Below are 23,128 nucleotides of genomic sequence, written 5' to 3'. Positions count from 1 at the left end.
TTTATTTTTGAATGTGAGGTTTAGTGCTCTAGACATTATGCTTGGCTTTAAATATATGCCCTAAGATATTGCCACTTAGTACCAGAGTTATTCTGCCTTTCTGTGTTTTCTGCCCTGGTACCTCCTTTTTACTTTTATGAATATAAGTTCTTTTGGGCATCTTACTCCAGTAAGCCCAGTTTCTTCTTTGATCAATTTATTCAATTCTGAATAATGCAGCAGCAGCTTCTTCATTGGCAGATGCAGCAGTAATGTTTATTATTTTTCAGTCCAAACTTCTTCACAAATCTGTGTAACCATCTCTTACTTGCAGTAAATGGATCATTATCTCTTCAGAAAGAGGATCACTTCTGAATTCTTCACATAGGCTTCGATGCTTTCTGGGGCAACATGTTGCTGTTAATTTTCTGTTCATGTATTTCACAAATTTAATATCTTTTCCATCTTTGTAGTGAATATATTACACATTCCAAAAATAACTTTTGTAGTTTGAGGTGCAACAGCAAAATTAACACAGATTTTTCATTACTGTTCCACAGATAGAACATTGATTACCATCACAGATCCTAGCAACCTCAGCATATAATTTTTTCCTTTCCTGAGAACTTTGACCTTTCCATTAGAGGAAACATTTTCCAGCTTTTCTTTGGTATATCTGAATTGCCAACATTACTGCTTTTGTGCTTTGGGGTCATTATTAAGTAAAATAAGGATTATTAAACACAAGCACTGTGATACCACAACAGTCAGTCAAATAATTGAGATTCTACTAGGTGACAATGAGTAAATAGTGTATACAATGTGGACATAATGGACAAAATGATGATTTATACCCTAAGTAGGACAGAGTGAAATTTTATCATGCTACTCAGAATGGTATGCATTTTTAAATTTATGAATTATTTATTTCTTTAATTTTCCATTTAATATATTCAGACCATAGTTGACCTTGGGTAACTGAAAATATGGACAGCAAAATCTCAGATAAAGGAAGGTAACACATAGTAGTAATACTGTGTCTAACAAATACTGGCTTTAAATTAAATGATACCTACTATATGTAAATATTATTAGAACATGTAACAAGGTTTTATGTAACCCAAAGATTTCTGTGTAACAGGATAGGCTGCTAAGATATTTTTTTATTCCTTCACTTAGTTCTTTCTATCCTTAGTTTTAACCCCTGTATTCTTTATCTGGATTTTGCCATAATCTCTTCCCTGATTTCACTCCCACTGTATGTCTTCCAATTCAGTTTTAAACAAATACATGTTAGACACTTCTAACTGCTGGATACATAGCAATAAATAAGAATTTCTTTTTGAACCCTTTGTTCTCTGCTATTCACAAAATTAAGCCTAAACTTTGTATCATTGAAGATGCTTTTGACTAAATTAGCAGAAAACCCAAATTACTGTGGCTTAAACAAATAGAATTTATTTTCTCAAAGAGCATAAAATCCAAAGGCAAGCTTCTACTTACCTTCATTTGAACTTTTTGGTGGTCACAAGGTAGCTCCAAATCTCCAGCATAATGCATTTGAGTCAAGAAGAAAAGATGCAAAACATCTGATTTTTTTTTTTCTTTTTAATGAGTAAAGCAAAAGCTTTCCCAGATATATCCCTGCCTCCTACTTACTTCAACTGTCTTCTACTTTCATCTCCTTTATGGCCATAAAGCCTGGCTACTTCAGGCTTCAGAGAAAACTTGGAAATGATAGCTTTTTCTAAGCCTTTATTAGCAGAAGTGGAGAAGGTAGATGTCAATAGGTATTGGGTTAACTGACCAGCTCGGCTGAAAATGTTAGCTTAGTGGTAGAGCACTTGCCTGGCATGCATGAGGCCCTGGTGCCAATCAGTATCACTAAATAAATATATATATATATATATAATTTATATGTGTGTGTGTGTGTGTGTGTGTGTGTGTGTGTGTATTATAAATGGAAACATTCTTAAACATAGGTTTTGTTTGTTTATTTGTTTGTTTAACTAATGGAGTGTGTATGCCTTTTGGAGACTGCAGTCTCAACCATCCACATTTCTGGTTTCACATTGATTTTCACAGAATACTTACTTTGTATTACAGCAGCTCCTGAAAACCCTTCTTCATGAAGAGATAACATCAAAATGAATTGCAGTTGTAAACTACTGCAGCTAGGTATTTACATTGTGTCCAACACATGCTGTATATCACTATGTTTCTTTTGAAAATTATCTTATAGCACCTCTGTAAGTCTTTTGCCCTTTTCTGGTATACATTGGCACACAGGCTGGGAACTATAGTCTTACACTTTACTTAGGTGACCAAACTGTCTACAGATCCTTGATACCTTGATATCTCCATGCTGTTTTATACCTTTGACTCTCACTGTTCTCTTGTCTAAGATGTAAATTGTTTTATATTTCTACATGGCAGACATCTCGTCATATTTCCCGACATAGTTTAAATGAAATATCTTTTTGTTAACTAGTTAGAATACTATTCCCTCCTTTGTTTCATTATACTTTGCACATTAAGTCTTTCTTAACATCTATAATGCTTTACTGAAACTTAATTGCTTACAGATATTTCCCCCTCCTCGACTACAAGCTTGAGTATAGCTTGGTTCTTATTTCTTTACACCAATTTGATTCAGTTTAGTGAGAAACACATACTTGACATGTGATGAATGAATCTATTTAAGTCAAGGCCAGTTACCTTTGCAGAATTGTATATAGCAGAGTATAATCTTATTGCTATATGTCTTCTGAATTTTGTAATGTATTATGCCTGTATCCATATTAGTAATTGGGAGCCTTAAGATGTTTGGGATCAGAAAGAGGTTGAGCGTACCCATGTAAATCTAATCAAACTTATTAATAAAAAAATCTTATTAGTTTCAAGGAAGAAACTGAGATATCTTATTAAAATTTCAATTAAATATTAGAATATTTAACTTTTCTTGTTGACTTAGTTCTACCTCACATACATATACCAATATTTTTGTCACCTCTCTTTCCTACCTTCTTAGATAATTTTCTGCCTGAAATACATCCATCAGAATTTCTTTCAGTGAAGTTTTTGTTTATTTGGTCTTAATGGCTTATTGTACCCTGTGACTTAATTATAGCGTAGCTTGTTATACAGTTTTAGATTGATAAGTATTTCTTTTATATTCACTGAAATTCCATTGTCATTGGGTTTTCAGTGCTGCTTACTTAGAAGTCTTCAGTCAAGTTATATTCCCTTTTCAGATTTGTTGTTTTTTGTCTAGCTACTTATAAGAGTTTTTCTTTGTCTTTTGTGTTCTGTGATTTGACTATGATGTGAATGGTGAAGGATTTTGTTTTTTAATCCTGTTTGCAATTCAGATTTGCTGGATCTGAGGGTTCATATCTTTCATATGTTCTAGAAAAATTCTCCATCATTATCCTTGTTTATTGCCTCTCCTGTAGTTTCTTTTTCTGGAACTCTAATACATGTTATGAATTTTTATGTATTTATTTATTTAGTGTGTGGGTTTGTGTGTAAGTATGTTTGTTTTTGTTTTATACTGGAGATTGAGCCCTTTGGCACTTTGAGCTACACCCCCAGTTCTTTTTATTTTTTTTTTATTTTAAGATAGGATCTTACTACGTTGCTTAGGGCCTCATAAAGTTGCTGAAGCTGGCTTCAAACCTTGATTCTTCTGCCTCAGTCTTCTCCCGAACTACTGGGATTACAGGTGTTCACCACTATACCCAATTTTTTTCCATGTTTCTTAACCTGGCTTTTGAATTTTTAAATTTCTTTTATTTCTCTGAACTGCATTTTAGAAAAAATTTCCCTGTCAATCTTTGTTTCACCAATTCTGTCTTCATTTTTATCTAATATGTGGCTAGATCTGTCCGTTGAGTTTTTAATCATTTTTATCAGAAAGTTAAGTTTTTTCCTATCTAAGCTTCCTGCTCCAACTTTCAGTCTTGTGTTTCTTTAAAAGACATGCTTATATTGTGTCCATTAATTTTAATATCTGAAATCTTCCTAAGTCTGTTTCTTGTACTTGGTTCTTTAGGTTCTCACTCGTTTCTTTATTATTTTAGGATTTTTGACTGAGAGCCAATTATTTTTCTTGAAAGTTATTTATGTGAATACTTTGAGGCCTGGATTACATTTGACTTCTACCAGAGAGGATTTGTTTGTATTTCTGCTGGTCATTTGAGGGTACTACAACAATCTGGAACACTTTGCATTTTGTAGTTTGAGGTGGTTTTTTTTGTTGTTTTTTTTTTAACCACACTAATGGCACAAATTGCAAATCAGAGTGAAGGCTGACTTGTGGCTGCAGATCATCAGGGAGCTTTAGTTTTTATTCAGTACCATAGGTGAAACATGGAAATATTTCTTGCTATTTCTTTCTCTTCTCCTTGGCAGTTTTTTTTTTTTCAATTGCCTTTGTACAGTGGATATTGTTCTTTACAGTCTAACTTTACATAGGTATCTTTTATTAAACTCCCTGCTGGGGCAAGCTCTGAGTTTCTTTCCTATCCCTTGCACACCTGAGTCATCAGAGGTGGTAGTCAAGCTTCTCGGGGCTTAGCAGATAAATTCAGGTAAAAGAAAAAAAAAACCATTTTGTCCCAGTATTTTTGGTTGTTTGGAGGTATTTAAATATTTTATTCGACATCTTAGTTGTTTCGTTGTAGAGTTTTGGGGCATCATTTACTCTACTGCCAGAAATAGAAATTTGCCATTCTAATTGTATAGCCTTTTCAAAGGCCAGCATATATTTTTCTCTAAATACAGTGTTTTCTTCAACCTTATCCCTGTTCTACATAAGCTGATTAGCACAAACCAAAGACCAAAGATTACTCAAGCTAATAGCGGCCAGAAACATCCTTCACTTTTTGCAATCACCTGTGCACTGAGTTCCTTCTGATTAGATCAGGCCAAAACTGGTGGTCCTTGTTTTAAATAACCTTACATGGGCGGATTCATCTCATTGTGTGAAGCAGTGATGCTTCTGCTTATTTATATTTGAAGATATAGACTATAAATGATGCTTCTGCTTGTTTATATTTGAAGATATGGACTATAAAAAGTACTTAGTATTTTTGACACAATTGTTTGTTTTTTAACCCTTCTCACTATTTCTTAACAGACATTTGGAACAAAACAGGAGCTGTTAAATTGATCAGATGGTCTCCTGATAATAGTGTGGTAATAGTGACATGGGAATATGGAGGACTTTCTTTATGGAGTGTGTTTGGAGCCCAGCTGATTTGTACACTGGGAGGAGATTTTGCGTGAGTCAAAAAAACAAATTTAAATAAAATAACTTCGTTATCTGCTAGACAGTATATGTATACAGAAACCTTGGATCATGTAATTACCCTTTTGCCTTATTTGACACTTACCCCAAAATAATTTGTGAGATTCAGAATTAGTTTGTTCAGAATGTATTGGTTCTCCAAACATCACACTCTTAAAACTGACAGTTCAGTCAGTAAAACTTACTTAACGATCCCCAACACTGAAAAAAAATTCACTTATTTATTGAGCCCTGTTGTGTATTTGACCTCATGTCAGATTTAAGGCTGAATCAGACAAGGTCCTGCCTTCCAGTAGCTGCTTATATAGTATGAGTGATAAGCCACATACGTAAGCAACTAAATAGGAAGTAGAAAGTTATATTATCTCATTGAGTTAATGTAGTTTAACCCAGTGGGTTAATAGTAACGGGTTGATTGATATGTCTGCTATCTTTATATATTATATTACCTTTAGCTACAGTCCTGATGAAGTGAAATACGCCTTCCCAAACTTCATGATGCTATAAGAAGTCAGTTGAACCTAGAAAATATGGCTGAATGATGTGCCTATGTATATTTTCCTACAACTTTTTATTTCATGCATTGTTATGTATTTGTTTTGAAGGAGCAAAATTAATGTGGTTTCTAAAAAACTAAAGCTATTGTGTGTATTATAGATAATTGTTAAGACCCTTTCAAATTAAGTTTCTATTCTGTTTTAGGTATAGGTCTGATGGTACTAAAAAAGATCCCCTTAAGATCAACTCTATGGTAAGTACTTTCTATTTAATTGGCATAGTATAAAGAATGTAGATTTCTTTTCCTTCTTTTCCTCTCATATTGGTCTGATAGAAATCACAAAGTTATTTTAGTCTTAGCAGATTATTCCTTACAGCTCTTGCTTTAATGAAAGTTTTTTTTTTTTTTTAAATTGGTAGCTGCCTGATTTTTCAATTTTGCTTAGAAGTGTTCACTAAGTACCTTTACAAAGATGACTGTTCAAGCAAGGCTCTTCTTTTTTCAAAGCATACTTCCCATTCTTGTGTGACTCACAGGCACTCACTCTTACGGCTTCCTTTCTTTTAAAATGTAGTAAAATGTACTTTGAGCATATTTCCTGAAAGACATGTACCTGTGCATTACTTAAACACATTCTTAAAACTTTTCATAGATGTTTGTCAAGAGAATTATAGTCACTATTGTTAATAATTAATTTATTACTTATTTTCAAATTTCTGAAAAAAATAATGATATATAACCCCTGTCTTTACATAAAACTATTTTCTTGCTGCATAGCATCTCTTGGTATCATCCTTATGAAATTAGTGGCTATGAGACTTATTATTAACCTTCTATTTTATTATACAGAGGAAGGCATTTTCTGATCTTGGATTTCTCCAAGAGTTAAAATCACTATGGTTGCCATTCACCACCAACAAGCCCTTTTGCTGTTTCACCTTGCCTCTGTATTTTATTTTTATTTGTTTGTTTGTTTGTTTACTACCAGGGATTGAACCCAGGGGCATTCAACCATTGAGCCACATCCCCAGCCCATTCGATTTTTATTAAGACAGTGTCTCACTAAGTTGCTGAAGCTGGTTTTGAACTTGCGATCTTCCTGCCTCAGCGTCCTGAGTTGCTGGGATTATAGCCCATCTCCATATTTAAAATAAGTTTTCTACCAGAGAGAATTTCTGTGACTGCTAGTCAGTGCTTCTGAATGGCATATAGTAGTGTTATCAGCCTTGCTGAGTTGATATTTCAGCCACAAACTAAGAATCTGAACATTTTAATTAGCTTGTACAAGTTTATCGTGGGAAAACATAAAAATTCTGTTAAGCTCTTGAAATTTTGCAAGACTCCCTTCCTGGCTCCACCATTACCATTTTCTTACAGATCGAAAATAACTAATCTTTTAAAAATTATGTCATGAAATTTAATTATAGAATATTAAAACTGAACATGCCTAGAGAATTTTATTTGAAACTTCTCATTTTACAGAGGAAGAAACACTTTGATAAACCAGATAGCCTGGCCATGATAATATAACAAAAGCCCATCTAAAATGAAAACTGTAGTCTCAGCTTCCACTCCACTGTTCTTTGCTCTATATAAAAGTATGTCTTTTGCCAGGTACAGTGGCGCACACCTGTTATCCCAGCAGCTAGGGAGGCTGAGACAGGAAGATCGTGAGTTCAAAGCCAGCCTCAGCAAAAGCCAGGTACACTAAACAACTCAATGAAACCCTGACTCTAAATAGAATACAAAATAGGACTGGGGATGTAGCTCAGTGGTCACGTGCTCCTGAGTTCAATTCCCAGTACCAAAAAAATAAATAAATAAAATAAAATACATCTTCTGTATTTAAGAGGTTAACTAAATTCAATTAATGGAGAAGTTACAGAAAGCAATAGGTATTCCTTAGGATTGTGATACTGAAATTGAAGCTAAGAATGGTATTTAGTGGTTTGACCATTCTAGGTAGAGGACAGTGGTAATGATTTCTCTGAAGATAGATAAGGTGTACTAGAAGATATCATTCTTATCTGTCATGGGTTCTGCAACTTTCAGAAGTCAGTGCCTCATTGGTTATTTCAGAAGTTGACTGAAGTTAGGGAAGGATAACAAGACCCTTTTAATGCTTTTACTTTTTTTCTCCACCATCCTCCCTCCAAGAGCTGGGGTGCAGAAGGCTATCACCTATGGGTAATCAGTGGATTTGGTTCTCAACACATTGAAATTGGATCTGACCTCAGAAATATAGTTAAACAGCCCAGCATTCTGCTATTTCAGTTTATCAAGAGTGTCCTCACTGTAAACCCTTGTATGGTAAGTGTATTTAAAACTCTGATTTCTTTAGTGTCTTTCAAATCAGAATTCAGACCTTTCTTCATAATCCATGGGCAGCAAGTATATTCCTAAAATTGGCATATTACCTTCCTTTGTGCATATTCTTGTGATTCTTACACTTTATAATAAATTTATACCAAAATAATTTCTGAACATACTTTAGAGTTTTGGTTTTTTGTTTGTTGGGTTTTTTTTTGGGGGGTGTTGTTGTTTTTTGGTATTTTGTTGTTTTTTAAATAGGGTAACAAGTGGGAAAACAATGTTTGTATGTTGAATAACTTTAATAATTTAGTCTTAATCTGAATAGAATTTCCCAAAGAATTTCACCACACTACTCATGAGAAATATTAGCAGTTCCATGGGATTTAAAAAAAAAAAAAAAAGTTCCATTTTACCTAAGTATGAAATAAAGGCCTTAAGACAAAGCTGTAGAATGTATTTATTGAAGGGATCAAGAGTTTCAAATATGCTCATATGCATCATGAAAACCTAGGAGTTGAAATATAAAAAAGCACAGTTACATCAGGCCCAGTCTTGCATGCCTGCAATCCCAGTGACTTGGGAGGCTGAGGTTAGAAGATCACAAGTTTGAGACCAATCTGGGCAGTTCAGTGAACTTTCTCAAAATAAAAAGCAAAAAGTTAAGGTAGTGTCACTACCTCTGAGTTTAATCCCCTATACTTAAAAATAAATAAATAAATAAATAAAAGGCAGTGTTCCCCATGCCTAATCAACCATCAACTCTTAATGAACACTTGGAAGAAAGTATGTCTAAGAAACTGCTTCAAGAAACATTGTCCCAAATTATAAACTCCCCATGCTTGTCAATCTGAAATAATATATAGTAATATTATATATTGCTGATATATAATGATAATATAGGTTACATGTTGGGAATGCAAATCTTAGTACCTTAGTATTAAGGGCTGTTTAAAGATGTTTAGTAAAACAATTGAATTGAATTTGCATTTATAATACATTGAAAAATATTATAAAAAAAAATCTGAATCTCAGATCTCATTACTGCAGTTGAAAATTAAGAAATCCCAGGAAAATAAGAACAGAGTATTTTCCCTCCGTAACAGTAATTTTATAGCACCCTTGAGTTTTATGTCAGTATAATATTTGGACTATAATGGAAAGGTGAAGGGATAGGGTGCCAAGAATCTACCCACTTGTGAATACACTGGTCCTTTAATTGAAAACCAGAACATAATTTTAAAAAGTAAAACTCCTTTATTTGTCTGGCTATTCTTAGTGTCCTTGACACTAACTAAACATTCACTGATATTTGAATTTTTCTGATCCCAAACTATAGGCTTAGGCTTCTCCTCTTCCACATGGTTTAGAAGATCCTCCAGCATCCAATTATCCCTGATCTATCCCCCTTGTTACATGTAAGCACATGGATAAGAATACAAAAAGAAACACGTCTTTGATCAGACAGTTTCTTAAAAGCATACTTTCTGTAAAACTAATTTGTAAACTAAATAATGAGTAGTCATATTTAATTTTTCAGATGTAAAAATCTCTCTTATCATTACCATTTTCAAATAGTAATGAAAGGTACTACTATAGCAGTTGTAAACTTAGGCATGTTTACAACTATACAATAAAGCAGACTTTAGCAAAGGTTTTATTTACACTGGAAAATAAAATTAAATAAAATCAAAACATTGCCTATTCTCTCTAAATATAACTGTGCTGGAGATCATTATGTAGTCTTTGTCCTCTGTGAAGAAAATTAACATTGAGGTACATAATATGCTTTCTATAATAAAAGTGAATCTATGCATTACTTAATTTTCCCTTCCAAATATTGGGTTATTTTTATTTGCTTTTCTTCTTTGCTCTTCTTCTTCCTCTTTCCTTATCTAGAGTAACCAAGAGCAGGTATTGCTTCAGGGAGAGGATCGCTTGTACTTGAACTGTGGAGAGCCCTCTCAGACCCAGAATCCCAGAAGTTCTTCACACACTCAGCATAAGCCGAGCCTGGAAAAGAGCCCATTTGCAGATGGAGGTTTAGAGTCCCAGGGTTTAAGCACTTTACTTGGACATCGACATTGGCATGTTGTACAGGTAAGTGTTCGTTTACTGATTACTAGTGATTCAGTCCTTAGTAAGATATCACTTGGAACAGATTTTTAAGTATTTCATTTGTTGTAATTTTAGAAAACTAAATATTTTTAACCTTTTTGACTATCACATCACTCTTCTGCTTTTCTATGTTCTTGTCCTCTTGTCTTCTCTTTCCACTTGATACAAATTGTTTCCTCACCTGCTTTTAAGTTCATTACTGTCAAAAACTGGAAGTTTTATTTTGCCCTCTCATTGAAGATAACTATATTATTTTCAGGACCTGTTTTACATAAGATAACTCTGGATTTACAGAGGAAAAAGTGTAGTCACTGTGAAAGTGGCAATGTTGACCCTCTACAGCTGACCTTATAATCCTGATGGGGCCAAATTGAGGTTAATCACCTGACAGTGGACCCAAATTGTAAAAATTATGATCATTCTAGAACTTTATTGTTGAAAATTTTACTAATATTTAATCTTGTTCCAAATTATTCACTCATTCTGATCACTTTTAGCAGTTTCTTTTAATAATTCTGATAAGTTGGCATTTAACATGAAGATTAATTCTGAATTTTGATGACAATTAAAATTAAATTGGGGAATTCAATAAATTGAAGTTTTTTAAGAGAAACTTGCATATGTAATTTCAAAGTCCTGAATGTTTTCTTTTCTCCTTTTATACCACAATGCCTCAGAGCCTACTCTTGGATGAATTTACTTCAGTTACTTTCTATTTCCACAATTCTTTGCCTTCCGCTCTCTATACCTGTACCTAACTAGCTTACTTCAGCTTTCATATTATTTTCAGTTGACTTTGGAGATAATAAGAGACAGAAAAATGGTCATTATGTGAAGGGTCAAAGGAGGAATATCTCCTACATTGACATGTGGTATACACTAGAAGAAAATGTATTTAATTTACATTAATAAACAGACTCAAACAATGTACATACCATTTTATAATTAGTAACAATTTTTAAATAGAACTGCATCAGCTACTTTCTTGACTAAAATTTTCCACTGCTCCCTTCTCTCCTATAGCCATTTCTCTGCTATTTTCATTTCCCCATACTTTGAACTATTCATTCTACACTGACCTAGCATCAATGCCAGTTCTGCCTAGCCAGGTCTGTGTTACCAGAGAGCCAAGTAGAGCAGAGGATCAAAGAAGGTAGGTCTGGTACTCAAAATCCATGAGGCAATAACAAATTTGAATTTCCTTCCAGCTCAAAAATTCAGTGATTCTAGCCATCTGTGAGTCATCCAATAAGAAAAGCATATGACACTGATTTTTGAGGACTTTAGATACTAACAAGATTTCTTCTATCATTCTGTTTGTTAGGGGAAGACATCTAGAAAGATAAACTTTATAAACCTGAGTTTTAACTCGGTTTTCCAGTTTCCTTGAAAACATTTCTACAGTTGTACTCCCAAAACAATTAAATTATAATAGATTCATAGAATTTTTAGAGCTGGAAGGACCTTAGAAATCATAGTCCAACTGGATTTTATACATGAGGAAACCAAAAGCTCAGGGAAGTTATGTGACTTACCAAGGTCTCACAGCAGAGTAATGGCAGACCTATTTTTACTGTGACCTAACAAGTCTAATCTATATTCAAATGTAGGTACTAAATGTTGAATCATATGCTATTAACCTTGGGCTAAAACTTAGAATTTGCCTAAAAGGCAATATGTTTATTTGGAGTTGCCCTATACTTTGCTAACACAGTGATTCAATGCAGAGTTAATGGTGATCTTTCAGTGTCTGCATAATGCTAAATCTTTACTTTCTAGGCTTTAAAGCCAGTACTGATGACTCTGAGGAAACATGAGTGCCTGGTTTGATTCCCCTTTCAACATATCTTTTCCAGGATAAGATCACATTCTCCATCAAAGTTGATTTGTTTGTGTGATTTGTACTTTATATGCTTCTTGAATAGCTAGATTTCATCTAATAAGCCCCAACTAATTCTACTGCTGTTTCTGTTCCTTACTTAGAACACTGGATTTTTTCTTATTAAAGTCCTATCTTGTACTCCGTGACTTCCTTATTAGAAGACTCTATGCTCATTGTTTTCCTTTAAAGATAAAACAAAAAATACACCCTTGTCAGAAGCAGTGTTCATAGCTGGCAGCGAAGCATGCTTTTATTTATTTGTTTACTTATTTGACCTGATTTTTCATGGTTAAAATTTTAGAAAGTAATGAGAGCACAATATGAAAAGTTTTAAAAATGAAAACCTGGTTTTTGTGGGTTTTTTGAGGGGGAGGGGGTACCAAGGATTGAAGTCAGGGCCACTGAACCACTGAGCCACATTCTCAACCCTATTTTGTATTTTATTTAGAGACAAGGTCTCACTGAGTTGCTTAGCACCTCAGTTTTGCTGAGGCTGGCTTTGAATTTTCCATCCTCCTGCCTCAATGTCCCGAGCTGCTGGGATTACAAGCGTGCACCACCGTGCCTGGAGAAAACCTTCTAGTTTTAAGCTATGTTTCTTCTCAGATGCCATTTATTTTAATGCTCAGTATTTTGTACGATTTCTGAAAGATGCATTAATTATTATCCAGTATTCTGAGGTTATCGGTTTTTGTTAACTGGCTCTAATACCTGGAAAGAATAACCTTCACAAAATGTGGGTAGTACCAGTGGTATATCAGACACCATGTTAGGAATGTCAGCTGTGGATCTTAAAGGCTGTTTTACTTACAAATGATTAGCTATCCTGAAATATGTATCAAGTATAATAGGTGTGGTATTTGTCACAGATCAAATTTGCTAAAAGGCTGGGTTCCATGTCTCACCAGTTATAAAAGTAGTCTAGGCAGGCATAGGATTTTAGAGAATGGCTTTAAAGGGAAAGAGAGAGAGAAGAGAAACTGGAGGCTGGGGATATGTAGCTCAGTGGTAGAGTGCTTGTCTAGCATGCATGAAGCCCTACGTTAAATGTCCAATAACTACCCCCCACCCCATTATAAAAAAGAGACTGGAAAATCATACAGTAAAGGTAAAGATTCTTTCTGTACCTTAGCACACAGTTTCCCAATGATGTGGCATGACTTTTGAGCTCTGAGTATGTGTTCTTGACCTCTGTTTCTTCATTATTCATTAGCTACGTCTTATTTCTACCATTTCCTATTCTCCATGTTAGGTATAGAGTTCAGAGTTCAGATGACACGTAGATCAATAAAGGTGACCTACTAGGGAAAATACAAGTTTTTGTTCCAGTGTATTTTATAATATCTTTAGACAAATACCTGCATTCATTTTAAACTTATATATCTTGAGTTTTAAAAATAAACCATTTGCAATTTTTGGTACTACTTAGACTTTTTTTTTTTTTTTTTTTTTTTTTTTTTTGGTATCAGGGATTGAACCCAGGAGTGCTTAACCACTGAGCCACATCTCCAGACCTTTTTATAGTTTATTTACAGACAGGATCTTGCTGAGTTGCTTAGGGCCTCACTCAATTGCTAAAGCTGGCTTTGAACTTGTGATCCTCCTGCCTCAGCCTCCCAAGAATTACAGGTGTACACCACTGTGCCCAATACTTCTTAGACTTTTTCAAATTAAAATAATAAATTGTTTTCATGTATAAAATATTCATTGGAGTGCAATCATTTGGTAAGGTTTAACTTTGACTTCCCATAATTAGAAACTTTATGTTATACACCACTTTTGCAATGAGATTCCAGCTCGTGCATTACCCTCTCACACATGTTTCATAAGTACTAGTGATACATCAAAGTTTGGGTAGTTACAGGATTTTTTTTTTTTTTTTTTTTTTAGCATCTTGGGTAACAGGGGCAATTGTACTCAAGTACATCTATTACATTGTTCTTTTCTTAATTGTAAGGGGGGAAAGGGAGTTTTACTTACAGGCTAATAAAAAGTGCTCTCAACTGGGGCTGAGGATGAAGCTCAGTACTTTTTTACTTGCCTAAAATGTGTAAGGCTCTGGATTCAATCCTCAGCTCTGCAAAAAAGAAAATTGCTTTTAATTTTTATTTTACCACCATGTTATTACCTCAAGTTTACCATTATTTTGCACTAATTTTTCTCATCATAGTGAATTTTACACTGAACAGTGTAGCATATTTGTTAAGATTCAAGTGAAGCATTCTTCTAGCATGTATTAATGACACAATTATCTTTAATTCTATAAGTAGGCTTGCACACACAGTACTGGGGTTTAAGAACTTCCTAATGTATTAACAGCTATTTAATGTAGTTAATTTAGTAGCCAAGAGAAGTTTAACAAATAGTTTTCTTTTTTTTATTGGTTGTTCACAACATTACAAAGCTCTTGACATATCATATTTCATACATTAGATTGAAGTGGGTTATGAACCCCCAATTTTACCCCAAATGCAGATTGAAGAATCACGTCGGTTACACATCCACAATTTTACATAATGCCCTATTAGTAATTGTTGTATTCTGCTACCTTTCCTATCCCCTACTATCCCCCTAACAAATAGTTTTATGAATAAATTTTATCAAGGTTAAATATAGTTTCAGCATTGTTTTTACTTGATTTTCATTTTGTCTTTACATTACACAGTCTTCTTAGATTTGATTCATGTAAACATGGCTTTCTAATTTTGAGTTCTTTTTGAAATTTGTGATCATTTTTTTTTCCTGAGTAAAATTAAATATGAATGAATTGAAGCTTTTTTTTTTACAGGAGCTGAAGATTCTTCCCTTTGTTCTATTTTTCTATTAATTTACACTCCACTCTCACAAGTGCTCATGAAAACTACGGAATTAGTGGGCCAGTAGAAAGATAGGAGTCTCAGTAGAACTAGAATTTACTTAATCCACGTTTATGTCCCACAGATAGTTTTGTTACAATGATACAAGGATACCACCATGTACGAAGATGGAAAACAGATAACATGGAAAATATATTTACCAATGATGCTGAAAATAAAAACTTAGTATCTGTAATATATATTAAGAGTTCTTATAGTTTAAGTTGAACATTCCAAGAAACTAATAGTAGCTTAAACATACTCTTACCTTTTTACAGATGTTTGTTTAGAGGATAGATTAAAAACTAACTACTAGTTGTCCCTAAGCAACAATTTTATTTTGTACTTTGTACATTTTTGTATTATTTATTAATCAGAAAAACATAAATGTAATCAAAGTATTTCCATTAAAAATCAAAAATCTTGCTGAGGCTGTAATTTATTTGATGAGGTTGTGGAAATTATTCACATTAGCAAACCAAAACTGTTCATCTATGCAGTTCATGGCTACTCTCAGGAATGCTTCTCTAAATAACTCATTGGTCTATGTTTATTGAGTTTAGTACTACCCCCCAAAAAAAAGCACTGTGAAGGGGAAAGATGAAAACCTGATGTCTAGAATTTGGAGCTGTTTAAGACATGAGATGAGAAATATTGACTCATATATAAATGGTAAATTTCAAGTGCTCTACTACTAATAGCCACTCTCGGGAAGCCGAATCTCATATTGTGATAAATTAATGCTTTAAATTTTAAATATAATTCATAAATCTTACCAAACTGATGTGTTATTTTCTGTAGATTTCCAGTACCTATCTAGAAAGCAATTGGCCTATACGGGTGAGTTGTTATTTTGTTGGTGTTAACTTTGTTGAATAGCATTTGTTGCAAGAGGCTTTCTGGGAATTGAGCCCTTCAGTGGGTATATTGATAAGAGTAAAATTTTAATACCTGATCTTTTATACATTGCTAGGGTATTAACATCTAATTTTGTCATATGTTACTATAAATATTTGGATTTGTAATTTAACATTTTATGTAAAATTCACTTAGCAAGCACTTATTAAGTCTGTTTACCTTACATAGTATTAACCACTTATGCCTATTAAAGTGTGTAAGTTTGCAAAGAGTTCTTAATTTTTTTTTAACAGTTTTCAGCTATTGATAAACTTGGACAAAATATTGCTGTGGTTGGCAAGTTTGGTTTTGCACATTACTCTTTACTCACCAAAAAATGGAAACTTTTTGGAAACATTACTCAGGTTAGTCTTTTTGAAATTAAAAACCAATTTCCCAAAGTATAGAAGAACTATAATATAAAATAATTATACTGTACAGTGAACTACTATTTACTTATAAAAACTGAAAGTCATATATGAGAAACTGATACTGGATAATATCTGTGAGCTGATTTTAATAAAGTATTTGATAATTTGATAATGGGTCTTGTATTGAAATGGCTTAATTTTTATTCTTGTTAAGATCAGTAACAATAATTATTTAGTTTAAGAATTTAATCTCAATATTGTGTCCATCAAATGTGATGAGAATAAATTTCCACAAAATTTTGAAATCATTCTCTGCTTAGCTGTGTGATGTAATTGTAGACTATATATATATATGACACACATACATATGTGCATGAAGTTGGGTTTTGCAAGAATCAAATTGGAAGAAGAGAAGAATATGGGCTGGGCATGATGGCACATGCCTGTAATCCTAGCAGCTCGGGAGGCTGAGGCAGGAGGATTGCCAGTTCATAGCCAGCCTCAGCAAAGGCCCAGTGCTAAGCAATTTAGTGATACCCTGTCTCTAAATAAAAAACAAAATAGGGCTGGGGATGTGGCTGTGTGGTTGAATGTTCCTGAATTTAATACCTAATACCCCACCCCACCCCCCAAAAAAAGGGAAATGGCATTTATAGTTGCTTTTTTGTGTCAAGTCATTTTAGGGTCCTTTCTGTATATTATCTCAACACAGGGCATTATTGTTATTCACCATTTGATAAAAGAGAAGCAGGTGTTGCTCATCTGATGAATGATAAAACCAGAATTTTAACCCATGTTTCTTGGATGTGGAATAATGATGCTAAATGATACATCAGTGTATTTGCTTCCTTACAGAAGTATTTATTTTTAAACTTAGAATATGAAGCGTTATTATTAAAGTCCCTGGAGTAATTCAAGGGAGAGAGTAAAGCAGAAATAATTTGAGCTTTCTTTGCCTAAGAATACTTTGTTACTTTATAGTAATTTCTGGTAACTTAATTAAAAATATTTTTTAAATTTTTCTTTTAAGGAGCAAAATATGATTGTGACTGGTGGTTTAGCCTGGTGGAATGATTTTATGGTACTTGCATGTTATAATATAAGTGACCATCAAGAAGAGGTAGGTTTTATTTTCTCTTAGAAATAATAGATCTTTATATTTTAGACCTAGTAAGCACTATGTAATTTTATATAGAAAATAACCAATTGAAAACTAAACAAAATATTTTATTTTTAGTAATTAACATTTTAGCTAATGGGATTATTCTTTCATGTAATATATTTTAAATTTTTCAGGTTACTATATTTTTAAAATTTTTTAAGTAACAAATGGGATTTCTAAGATAGCCTTTTCTAAGGATTGTATCTCATAGACATCCCCTATAAGATTTTTTAAAAATTGTTTTTAGTTACAGATGGACACAATATCTTTATTTTATTTATTATTATTATGTGTTCTAGGCAAGTGTTCTTACCACTGAACTAAAACCCAGCCCCTCTCTATAAGTTTTTTTAATACATTGATTATGATTGTTTTGAGAAACTGCTAGGCTCATTATATTAGATCTAAATATACAAGTCTGATAGGAATGTCTCATAATATTGCATTCACAGTTTTGATCACTTTATCTTTTATCTGTAAAATGAGCCTAGCTTGCCAAAATATAAACAGAACTCATTTATTATTAAAGCTTTCTTAGGTCTTTTAACTATTACTTGAAAAAAGTAAATAAATAAAAAGCAGTTTGGGGGGCTGGGGATATAGCTCATTTGGTAGAGTGCTTGCCTCACATGCACAAAATTCAATCTCCAGCACCACCCCCCAAAAAAAACAAAACGGTTTGTCTAAAGTATTTAGCCATTTCATTTTTATAATTTTCTTCTGCAGCTCAGAGTATACTTGCGAACATCAAATCTGGACAATGCCTTTGCTCATGTCACCAAGACACAAGCAGAAACATTACTGCTGAGTGTCTTCCGGGACATGGTAATAGTATTTAGAGCAGACTGTTCAATATGCCTTTACAGTATTGAAAGAAAATCTGATGGGTAAGTTATAGTATATGACAAGTCACTTTCTGTTCCTATTTATTGTTTTTCCTCTGTAGGTTTTTTTTTCCCCCCCTCAAAACAGTTTTTCTATCTTTGTATTTAGTTTCCCTTTTTTAGAAGTCAAAAATGCAAGGAGTTTTAATTAGTAATATTTATGTAATAGCTGTGAAAAAAAAAAAAGTGATAGCATAGCCTGCTCTATCTTCAGCTAATCTTCCTGGATTTATTTTTTAAAAATCTAGTTTCAGCTGAGGAAAACCCTAAAATGCTAAATTTTTCACAGCCTTGAAAATAAGTTCCAGACACTTGGGAAATTTGAAGGCATTCCACGGTTTGACAGCTTCAGTAAGCATATACTTAGCATACTCAGTTTCATTTCCACTGTGCTAGATGATAATAGTCTAGAACAGGATAAAGCAAAAGTCCTGCTGTTATTACAAATGGCCTCATATTGTTCTTGGCAGCTGGTCCAACTTGCAGCATTTAGACAACATCTCTTGAGTTTTATTTTGTTCTCGGAGGTATGCTTATTTATTTACAAAGCTATGAAGGATGTATTTGCTGAAGTAGCCCAGTAATTGGTAATGCACACATAAAAATTAAGATATATTATTAACCTCAGTAATTCAACCTTTATCCTTCCTCAACCATTCAGTTTTTATCCCTTAAATATTTCTATTTTTACAGATTCTTCCTCAGTTGTTGTTTTGTTTTTTCCTTTACTTCAAAGTCTTGTCCCTTTTTTTTCCTCCCTCTCTTATTCCCCATATGTGTTCTTTGGGTCTTTCATTATTGAAGGACAATATTGTTAATCATTTTTGAAGGACATTTAGGGAGGAGAGGAACTTTGGGGTCTTTATAAACATGAATTCTACTACTATATAGTAGCAGAAAGGAAAAACAAAACAACATTGTTAGCATTGTTGAGCTATCAGAGTTTCTTTTTGTTTTTATAGTTCAAATACTATGGCTGGTATTCAAGTTCTTCAGGAAGTCTCCATGTCACGCTACATTCCTCACCCTTTCCTGGTAGTGTCTGTCACTCTGACCTCAGTGAGTACAGAGAATGGAATCACCTTGAAAATGCCACAGCAGGTACCATCCCATTATCAAAACTCCTTGAAGTTTACATCTCAGTCTTTAGTATTTTAAGTTGATCATAGAAACTATTTATTTGTTCAACAAATAAATATTGAATATTTAGAATGTATCTTGTATGAATATGCCAGGTTACAGTAGCAAATTAAACAGACCTGATTTCTGCTCAATATTAAATTACATGAATAATTAATTGTTCTTGTAATATATCTATCTACATATATATGTCTTATGATGTTTGTGTTTATGTATGTATTATATATATATCAAAAAGTAAAATATAGGTTACTGTGAGAGAATAAACCAAAAACCTAATATAGTCTGAACAATGAGGATTTCTGTACCATTTAAATTGAAACCTCAGCTGGAAGTATAACTGAGAGGTAACTGAGTATTTGCCATGCATGCAGAGGCCCTTGGTTTAATCCCTAGCACCACCAAAAAAAAAAAAAAAAAAAAAATGTAAATTGAAACCTAGAGAATGAGTCGAGATTGTTTAAGCAAGAGGAAGAATTTCAGGCAGAGGGAACAGTAATACAAAGGCTTATAGACAAGAGAACATTACACATTCTGGAAGTTAAAATTTCTGGGATATAGGGTATGTGAGAGAATGTGAGTCTTATAGATAATATTGATAACTTTAGACTTTATCTTCAAGTTTAAAGTGTTTTAAAGTTTTATAATGTTTGCTCTAACTAAAGAAATGAATTGGGCAAAACTGCATGAAGGAAGAGCAGTTGGGAGACCATTATAATGATCTAGGTTAATGGTAGTAGGAGGCTGAGGCAGGAGGCTCACAAGTTCAGGGCCAGCCTCAGCAGTTTAGTGAGGCTCTAAGCCACTTAGCAAGACTCTGTCTTAAAATTAAAAGGGCTGGGAATATAATTCTGGCAAAGCGCCCTTCGATTCAATCCCCAGTACAAAAAAACATTCAATCCTTAGTATTGCCAAAAACCAGGAACTTTGTATATTCCAGATATAGAAGGCAATCAGTGGTATCAATAGTACTGGATACACCATTTTAACCTCTTAAAAGAGGCCTTTCTTGAAGAGAAGATGCTTAACTTATGAAGAGCAGATTAAGTAGTAAGTTGAAATATAACAGAAGTGAGACTGATTATATCTGGTGTGGGAGGAAGACCAAGAATACTACAGCAAAGAAAGTCTTGATTTAGTAGTAAAGATTTTAAAAAGTAATAACAGTGAGAACTGTTCAATAGTCAAATAGCCTCTTATGAAAGAGTGAGCTTCTTGAGCTCCTGAAACTCCCACAGAGAACCATCCACCTGGAAGTTTTTAGGCTAAGAAATGGTGTTTTGAGTTCCTTCAGATTTAGGATTTTGAGCATACAGATGCCCCTGCTTGTTCTGTAAGTTCATTAAGGATTCCTGGGAGTACTATTGCATATACCTATAATATTTTTAATAGAAAAGTACTGATTGAGTAAATACTAATAATATCTACTCTGTGAGGAAGGAGCATCATGAGTTCAAAGCCAGACAGCAAAAGCGAGGCATTAAGCAACTCAGTGAGACCCAGTTTCCAGATAAAATATAAAATAGGGGGCTGGGGTTGTGGCTCAGCGATAGAACACCTGGCACGTGTGAGGCACTGGGTTCAATCCTCAGCACCACGTAAAAATAAATAAATGAAATAGAAGTATTGTGTCTACGTACAACCAAAAATATATTTTTAAAAAAATAGGGCTAGGGATGTGGCCCAGTAGCAAATGCCCCTGAGTTCAATCCCCAGGACCCCCCGCCCCCCAAAGAAGTCTACTTTGTAAAGAGGAGAGAAGTATGTTCTTTTTTTAAATTAAATATGTCAAATGTAGTGGTAAAATCTATCATCTTAAATTTTAAGATGGTCATTATGAATATTAGTCATTATTATAGTGCATTTCAGTAAAACATTTTCAGGGTCTTTTTGAAGTATTTGAGGGATATGACTATATGCCAGTTCCGACAGTCATACTATCTTGATTCATGTTTGTATTTATGTTTTTCCTCTATCATCTAGCTACTTTTTACTAAGTACCTAACTCTTAGAGGTACTCTACTTTTTTCCTTTACTGAACCCTAGGTAATACTGGCAACTTAAATTCATCCAGCCAGCAAACATTAGAGCCTTGGAAATAATCCTACATCTTGTGAATAGTCACTCTTTCCTTCCTGAAATTCTTTCCTGTTTTGGTTTGTGTGCTATTGTGCTTCCCTATTTTTCTTCTTGCCTTAAAAAGCTCAGACAATGGCCCTCTGCTCTCTACCTCTCACCTCCATATACTTTGCCTCATCTGTTTCCTTCGGTTTACCAAACTTACCCTTATGCTTATTATGGTGGCATGTTCAACTCTGATCCAGTTGTCACTCACAATAGTTCTACGTGAAAGTTGCAAGGTTCTTTCAGTTTAATGGAATGTGAAGGAACATACTTTTTCCCTCCCCTGACTTGTCTTTTCTAACTTGTGTTGGTGATAACCTGAATTTCTGTGGTACCTCACCTAGATTCAGTAACTTGAAATAATGTTTGGTGCAACACTCTTTTTCTACCTTTCATGCCTAGTATAGCAGTAAAATTTTGGTTTTTGTTTTTAAATCAAAATGCTTTTCCTCTTTAGAGGTGAAAATGATTTCATCTGAGATTTGCTTTGAGACAATGCTTCTCAAACTTTAATATTCATAATTGTTTAGACTGGATCATAATTTTCAAGAGAAAATCATTATGCTAGGCTCTCTAAAATTAAGTTGTCCATAAAAGAGACAAAGAAAAATCCCTGTCAACACCCATGGTGTCTGCTTCTCCCCAGTAATCCATCCTGATTAACTCAGATTTTTCATTAATTCCCTTTTTGAGAACCATATATAGTGAGTTCTTTCCTGTTACTTTTTTACCTGGCTTTCTAAGCCCTTGAAGATCTGTGGCTCTCCAGCTTTAATTTCATAATATCCCTAGTCTTGCAAAATTGTTCTCACTTTACCATTAGAGCTGTTCTATCCTAGCTCCATGTCTTTATTTACATTTCATGCTTTAACCAGAGTACCAACCCTTTCTCTTCTACCCATGTATGTTTTCTAATCTTTCCCACCTCATCCTTTATGCCTTCTTAAGCAGTGCCAGCTAGAATAATAAAATGATCTCTGATTTTTTATGAACTACTTAAGTTCTCTTAGATTTTCCAAGATTCAGCTCTACTTTCAATTTTATGTTCATTGGTATGGTTCATTAATTAGCCTTGTTCCACTCTAGCCAGAAAGCTCCTTGTATTCCCACAGAGCTTATTAGTACAACCTCAATCAATACTGTTGGTTGTTTCATCTACATAACTTATGGATTGGGGGGACACCAAAAAAAAACTATAAATTGGTATGAACCCATTTTTCTTTTCTAAAATTTCAGGCACGTGATGCAGAGAGCATTATGCTGAACCTTGCAGGGCAGCTCATCATGATGCAGAGGGACAGGTCAGGTCCTCAGATCCGGGAGAAGGACAGTAATCCGAACCAAAGGAAACTGGTGAGTAAAGGGAAAGTCATTTCAAATCTTGAGAAAGGTATGAGATTAGGGTGAAGGAATAAAAGAATTAAAAGAGAGTATTGTGATTTAAAAACTGAGAAAGTATATAAAATTTAAGTCCCTGGGAATAAGGCTGTTTGTGAAGAATAAGTCCCCAAATGACAATAAGATGTCCTGAACTCCAGGCAAGACATTACCTAGGTATTGTTAGTTGCAAAACTAATGGGAAATTAGTGATAGTTT

At 33.8% G+C, this 23,128-nt stretch overlaps 1 protein-coding gene across 3 annotated transcripts in view; it reads left to right on the top strand.

Annotated features, from left to right (window-relative positions):
- The window catches only part of RIC1 (RIC1 homolog, RAB6A GEF complex partner 1), a 120,779-nt gene that overhangs the window by 85,319 nt on the left and 12,332 nt on the right, over positions 1-23,128 (top strand). For all 3 annotated transcript variants that reach the window (XM_081263221.1, XM_081263220.1, XM_081263219.1), the window contains exons 9-18: positions 5,120-5,264; positions 5,993-6,041; positions 7,947-8,099; positions 9,999-10,199; positions 15,756-15,794; positions 16,106-16,216; positions 17,253-17,342; positions 18,111-18,271; positions 19,231-19,369; positions 22,769-22,885. In XM_081263221.1, coding sequence (XP_081119347.1) covers positions 5,120-5,264; positions 5,993-6,041; positions 7,947-8,099; positions 9,999-10,199; positions 15,756-15,794; positions 16,106-16,216; positions 17,253-17,342; positions 18,111-18,271; positions 19,231-19,369; positions 22,769-22,885 — 1,205 coding nt within the window. The remainder of the gene's footprint in view (positions 1-5,119; positions 5,265-5,992; positions 6,042-7,946; positions 8,100-9,998; positions 10,200-15,755; positions 15,795-16,105; positions 16,217-17,252; positions 17,343-18,110; positions 18,272-19,230; positions 19,370-22,768; positions 22,886-23,128) is intronic.

Source organism: Spermophilus citellus (genome assembly GCF_964194105.1).
Source record: "Spermophilus citellus genome assembly, chromosome: 2".
Taxonomy (NCBI): domain Eukaryota; kingdom Metazoa; phylum Chordata; class Mammalia; order Rodentia; family Sciuridae; genus Spermophilus; species Spermophilus citellus.
Note: the sequence above shows the minus strand (reverse complement) of the source record. Positions and strands in the feature narration are given on the sequence as shown.